This window comes from Jatropha curcas, chromosome 1, assembly GCF_041381405.1.
Source record: "Jatropha curcas cultivar XTBG-Jc1 chromosome 1, XTBG_Jcur_1.0, whole genome shotgun sequence".
Taxonomy (NCBI): Eukaryota; Viridiplantae; Streptophyta; class Magnoliopsida; order Malpighiales; family Euphorbiaceae; genus Jatropha; species Jatropha curcas.
In genome coordinates this window covers 24,083,907-24,090,816 of record NC_143151.1, presented here as the reverse complement: position 1 = coordinate 24,090,816, position 6,910 = coordinate 24,083,907, and the positions used below count along the sequence as shown (strand labels likewise).

The 6,910-nt window shown below is 33.0% G+C and overlaps 1 protein-coding gene across 1 annotated transcript; it reads right to left on the bottom strand.

Annotated features, from left to right (window-relative positions):
* Nucleotides 1-286: 286 nt before the first annotated feature.
* RHS17 (root hair specific 17) lies at nt 287-5,593 on the bottom strand. The gene is made up of 10 exons (XM_012232284.4): nt 5,149-5,593; nt 4,962-5,012; nt 4,742-4,838; nt 3,971-4,047; nt 3,279-3,367; nt 3,000-3,183; nt 2,025-2,206; nt 1,647-1,749; nt 1,226-1,557; nt 287-981 (listed from the first exon to the last, which is right to left on the bottom strand). The coding sequence occupies exons 1-10, from the start codon at nt 5,341-5,343 to the stop codon at nt 528-530; spliced, it is 1,764 nt and encodes a 587-aa protein (XP_012087674.1). The 5' UTR covers nt 5,344-5,593; the 3' UTR covers nt 287-527.
* Nucleotides 5,594-6,910: the final 1,317 nt, after the last annotated feature.

The following is a 6,910-nucleotide window of genomic DNA, read 5'->3' as shown; positions in this document are numbered from 1 at the left end:
ACTTTTCTTTGTTAGTATGCATGTCATAGTACAAGAAAATTTCATAATTTTGTTACATTCATAATTCTATACAAGAAAACAAATGCTTATTATTATTATTATTATTATTATTATTATTACTTTAGCTTTCCAAATACTAAATCAATAATACAAGTTCCTTATCGTCAATGACGTTCTATACCCCATCTTGCCTAATAATGGTAAAAATCACCAACTAAGAGTCCAAGAAGAAACAAGAAAATTCTTCTAACCACAAATTTCAATGGCCTTTATACAACAGAAACTCTTAACTCAACGCAGCAGCTAATCATAATATATTTACAAATTGTGGAAATTGAAACTGCTTATTTACCAAGTCATCTATATACAAAGTGCTTCTTTTAATTTCGCCGCCTGTTACAGAAGATAAAATGCTGACTGTCGAAGAAAATATGGAAGGACCAAATTGAAGAACTAAAGAATCTGATGAAAATTGGTTAGGCTAAGAATATTAACTCTTGTCAATATAAAAAACGCAGTCTCTTTACTCAGTCGGAGAACAATAACTCTAATTCTGGTTGATCGGTTTTAGTTAATGCAGGTTTATACAAATCTCCTTTCCCTTCAGCAGCAATTCCGTTTTCTTCATACTCCGAATCAAACCAATCCTGGTCATGTTCATCCTCTGTTAAGTAGTGCTCATCAGTTACATCACCAGTCTCATTCCTCTTACTAGTCTCACCTTGTCTCTCATGCATTTGACTCTGAGGATATGAGGCTCCCTCAGCCCTTGCTTGGGAGTTCTCGCATATGCAGGATGATGGGTTTTCGTGAAACGCACCGCGCCCAGGTTTCACCTCATTTGGCTCCCCCATGAATCCAATTTGATAAGTGTGAACCCTTGAGGCAAATTCTTCCCATGTCATGTTATGTCGGTTCAAGAACAACTTATAAAGTTTTTTAGCATTTGGTCTAATTGTTGGTTTGTGCCCAAAATATCTCCTGCAATGGAAAAAAAGAAGGTATTGTTATTTGTGTTCCATAAGAAAGTAGATGCTTAAACAACTTGATGATGAAAGCCAAAAATAAAACACCGAATGCGGAAAAAGAAAAATTCAAAAGAAAAATTATTTCTTGAAGTCTTCTAGATACTTCTGCAGGATCATACAAAGTTTTTTTTGGCTTAAATACATTAACAAATGGTTTTTCATATAGCAATCTAATGTGAAAGAAATGAGTAGCATACCTCCGTCCAGCTAAAATTCTGGCCATGTTGCCATTGTTGTTGGAAACAAAAACATCACTTTCATCACAAACAATGAAGTCTAGTGCAGCCATGCGAGAAGAAAATGCAGAAAAAGGTGCCAGTTCTTTCTTGCTGGCTAAAGTCTCTTTTGAGTGTAAGTTGGGAAACAGAGCCTTCAGTGGTGCTAATGTCTCTTCACCTCCATATACTTCACCTGATGCCACATATATATGAATATCGCTTCCAAAACCCAATCCTCGCAGCATAAGACCAACTTCCTCCGGGGTTAGTGGACATCTTCCTTGTTTTCGCTCTTTATCGGGGTTCTTTTGCTGCATTTGGCAAAAAAATTAATAATACATAAGAATTTCTGACATGTCTCATAAACTGTTAAGGATGCACAAAGGTCTGAGAGCCTCACATGCAAACTTCTCCACCTCTTCCGAATTTCACTAAGCTCGATCCTTTCTTTTTCTCCACCACCATAATAACATCCAGAGAAAGCAAGCATATCAGCTTCAAACCTACAACATAATTTGTTAAACTACATTAATGAGCTTCTCTCCTACTATCAAAATCTTAAACTCATCATATTTCTTCAGGGCTATTGACTACCAAAATCTCAATTGAGAGACTTTCTGAATTAATGAGCTCATCCATAGTCTTAAAGAAAAACAAGAGCTCCATCTATGCTTACATGGCAATATAACAAAAGATTAATTGAAGCCTATATAACAAGAATGTTTAAAGTATTTAAAATTACTACAAATATAAGAATCAAGAATGAAAAGGACCTTACCTCAAGTGCAATGCAATGAAGTGCTTGCTTTTCATTCTCATTCTTTCAACCAACCTTTTACCCATTTCAAGAATTGAATTGGTAAATTTTAAAGCATGGTAGTTGACTCTGCATCTCAGCTTCTGTAAATCCATGTCCAGCCTATTTGAGAGCCTGTAATCAAATTTCCCAAGCTGAACAACCTACAAAACAAATAATTTGTGAACAAACTTTTAGTTCTTTAACAACATGCACAATAATGGATCCAAAATAGCATTAAAGCTCAGTAATTCATTGTCATTTGACATAAACATAGTTTCAAGATCTCTAAAAATGCTGCATACGTTGAAGTGACCAAGAAAAAAAAATTTCAAGAGAAAGCAAGAGTATAAATGAATATCCAATAGAATTACTGAAACACTTAACTGTGCATAATAAAATTCAGGGTTTTCATCCCTTATTGTCTAATTGCAACTTCTTTACTTTTCGGCTTTGGTAAACATATGCATGCCTCATCTCATCCTGATTCCCCACTTTCTTAAATTTATCACACTCCATCTCGAAATGAAGGAACTAACTTGATCCTAGGTAAGTTACTTTGAAGAAATGCCTGCTTCAGCATCCAACTAAAATTCAACTAGGAAATCAGATGGAACTAGAGTTTATCATTCTTCATGATGCATTATTGCAATTTGACCTACACCAATAACTCACAGCTCCACAACTTCACTTGAATGTTAGGCTTTTTGTTGTTAGCTTTGTACATCATTTACACTAGCATTTACTGCTAATGCAGGTTCTATAGCATATTTGTATAATCCTGTCCATTATCTAGTGAAAGAAACTAAGGAAGTATGTGAAATCAAGTTCTTTTCATGGATTCAGAACATAATTGAATTCTACCAAATTAAACCCTAGAAATTGGGTAAACCACAACTGAAAAACTATTTTGGTGAAATTGGCATTTGATAGTTTAGTTAGAAATTGAGAACCTACATGCTTCTTACTAAAAACAGGTAAAACACGACTTTGATAGCATTTTGGAGAGCACTTCCTTGGGACACGCATGGAATAAGGAATCACAGCTTTCCCTCCCTTCATTGGGAGATTTTTGGTGATTTTTACATCCTTTGAGAGGAACGAAATGAACCAGTCAACATCAAAGATTTCGGAAAAATCACTGCACCAAGCACCAAATCACATATTAATACACTGGAAAACAGTCTAGCAGATAGACTTTGAAACTGTAATTCGCCAATGAGTACAACAGCAAACCTAGAATCCTTCCAGAATGATTTATGATCCAGTTTTGGAACAACTAGAGTTGCATTTAAAATATAAGCTGCAACAACAGCATCTGTTATCTGCAGCCATGAGAAGTGTAAATCAATCACTACATGAAACCAATTTAGCAATATAACCAGTATAATGGCAACATTTGCAGTGAATTATACATTCGAAAATCCATCATGGTTGCTTACAAACATCTAAAACTTCACTAGATCTAATGCCCCCTAAATATATTTTCACATGCAGATAGCATGAACAGGGTTTCTCACCAGTATAAATCCCAATATATTTAACAAGAAAACGCACACGGGGGATGAACAGAAAAATCCTGCTGCCACCCCAATATAAAGAGCAGAAAGACATCAACACTGTTGATTTTCCAGATATAATAAAATCAATAATAGAGTGACAAATTACAGCAGAAAAGGTGCAAGTATAATCCCATCCATATAACAATCACAAGACAAACATTGGGTTTCATAAATGCCTTCGGCTAATTTACATAAGAAATTATGGAACCAAAAAATATTAATCTTAAATGTTGACTTGATCTTGAAACAGAACTGTTAACTGTTATAATGTCTACTTTATTTGACAGTTGCAATAACACTCCAGTTCTTGAAAATCAACAATTGACACTTGACTTGGCTCAAGATTATTAGAGTTAAGAGACTCACCCCTGTTCTCTGTTGATTTAAGCCTCCGCTTGTAGCAATCAACAAGAATCGACTGTGATGCGTTTTCACATCAGCGGCTATAAGATACAATAATATAGCTCCATTAAATCAAACTGCCTATGTCCTTGGACGACAATCACAAAAGCAAGTTTGCTAACTCTTTCTTCTACAAACAGGAGTTAAACAAGAATTTGAATAAAGAAAGAAAAATATTTAATTAACTAAAACCCCATATATTCTTCAAGTTTACTACCACTTTACCAGTAACCTTCGAGGTAAAAAAAAAAAAAAAAAAAAATCTCCATAATCCTATATCAAAAAAGAACTTATTTGAGCTCATAAATTTCGAAATCCATTTTTATCACAAGAAGAATAACTTTAGGACTCCGAAAATTAGACAAACTGTGCAAGATAATAGCTTGCTGCTAATTGATTTGAGCTTTCAGATCTCAAAACTCATTTCATCACAAGGAGCATTACTGTAAGACACTTATAGTGGACAAACTTTACAGGTAATAGCTATTTTTCTCTTTTTATTTTTACTTTTTATTTTAACATGTTTTTTCGTAAATAAAATTTAAGAAAGACAAATAAAATTTCAACGATAAAGGAAAATGTGCATTCTTTTATCTGTCTTTTCCCTTTTTTGGGCGGAAAATAAAAATAACTAAAATTCAAAACTTCTTATCTATTGATAGGCCAAAACATCATTCATTTTTCAACCAAAATTTAATTTTTTTAAAAAAATAAGATTAGATTTCGATTGTTTACTTGCAAAGCTGTCACTGGCGTTACTGCAACCATAGTAAAAATTGGATAATCTTGAGCTCCATAATTCACGCCCCGGCCCCGAGCTCTCTCCACTTTCCTGGAAATAGCAAACATGAATCATCCGAACCTTATAGTGTGAAGTGTAAAACAAAAATCAAAATCTTAAAGTCGCTCCAAACCATAAAATAAACAAACGTATCAAACTAGAATATATCAGTACCGGAACACGAAACGCCGGCGAAGTCGAGTTTACAGTCACTTCATTTCGAGACTAATCTCACAAAACCAAACGAAAAAGATTATACTCCAAAATAAAAATAAAAAATTGATCATTTGATTAACGAAAAAAAAAAAAGCGGAAGTATAATCAAATCCCATAACAATCAGAAGCAAAGAATATTAATTACCATTGAAGAGAGGTGGTCATTAATAGGAGGAGGAAAAGATAAAAGAGAGAAAGCAAGAAAAAGGAAGAGTAGACAACATAAAAAGACGGTGAGGAGATGAAACAAATGGTGACGCCGCCGCATAATGAGGAAAAAACGACGAAGAACAGCGGTGATACTGTGACTGGTAACATGATCTCTCCTCCTTTTCTTCATTGTATTAAAGAGAAAAGGTACGAGATCACTTCTCTTTTTGTTCACTGTATAAAAGATACAAAAAGAGAGAAGGAGAAGGAGAAGGAGAAGAAGAAGAAGAAGCAGAGGTTCTGTTTGTTGTATAAGTTAGAAGCCGAATAAGAACATTTCCATACGAAAGCTTTTATTTATTTATTTTGGTTTTGTAAATGTTTGTTTTGGATATGAAAAGAAAAACAGAATCCATTGGTTTAGCTTGGCCTGCCCACCTCAACTCCTTTTTCCACCTCGACTAAATCGCGCCTAAATCTAATATGTAAAGCGTTTCTTCCCGTGTGGTTCCTCTCAGTCAACTCAATGTTCTTAAGCCACTCTGATTTGAACACGTGTCATATAGATCAAAATGGTTTCTGTACTCACGTCGTAATCCTTACTCTGGAAATTAAATAAAAACATAAATCAGTTAGAGTGAAGCTGTCTTTGGTAATCAGCCTTTTTTCTTTGGAAAGTAAAAACATAAATCTGCTGGACGTAGGTTATGTTTGGTAATTATAGTTTTAGTTTGGTTGTAAATAAATTGATTTGAAATAATATAAAAATATATATTTTTCATAAATATTAATTAATGTATATTTTTCAAATAATATTAAATTTTAGCAGTTAATCACTTGTTTTACTATGTTAATTAATGTTTATATAACAAAGATTTTAATTATTAAATTAGATTCTTTAATTATCTAATTTAATAAATATTATGATCCGCTCATACTCAAATTGATGGTGTTAGTAGCTCTTACCCGAAGTCTTCTCAATATACTCATTGCTTTCCGGCAAGATCTTTCTATGTTCACGTGCCATGCACGTGTGCAACCCCCAACACATTTTCATTCTAGCAAGTAACAATAATTCCGTTCCATACTTTGAGTAAAGCCCGTATTTATATTTGATCAAATCAAATGATTTAACAACAGACGCACGTGACTTCCAAATCCACCAAATACATTTAATTTTATCAAGTTCAAATATTGAAAAAATTAATCGAAAAATAACATTTCATGCGTAAATATTTAAATATTATTTTATTAATTATTATAGTATTATATTGTTGTTTTTTATAAACTATTATAAATTATTAAAATCCTACGTACATGAAATAATTAACACTAGTAAATATCAAAATAATTTGTAACAAAAGGAACTATTATTATAAAATAATGAGAAAAGTAGGGTGAAAAATAGAGAGAAAATAAAGATAGAAAGTATGAGCATCATTCTTATTAATTCGTACAGTAATTAGGGAAATAAACTTCTATATAAATTAGGAAGATGAATTCCTCACTAATCAGTAATATAAACTTCTTTTCTTTTGAGAATAAAAATAGGAATTTATAAATAGTCAAAGGCAAGCCTTTGCCTGAATCAAAGGAACAATAGTTTGTGGACATTCCTCAAACCAAACTCACTCCACTTTCATAAAAACTAAAGCAAGTTGAGAAAGTTTTTGATATACCATATTAGAAGCTCTACAAATATAAGATAAAGAAAACTGACTAAAAGAAGATGCTAGAGAACAAATTTTGAAGAGTCT

Coding starts and splice junctions, on each gene's coding strand:
- RHS17 (XM_012232284.4), bottom strand. CDS start 5,343: ATGAAGAAAAGGAGGAGAGATCATGTTACCAGTCACAGTATCACCGCT. Junction 3,368..3,970: donor TAAATCAACAGAGAACAGGG/GTGAGTCTCTTA, acceptor TCATGGCTGCAG/ATAACAGATGCTGTTGTTGC. Junction 1,750..2,024: donor TTCATTGCATTGCACTTGAG/GTAAGGTCCTTT, acceptor ATTATGTTGTAG/GTTTGAAGCTGATATGCTTG.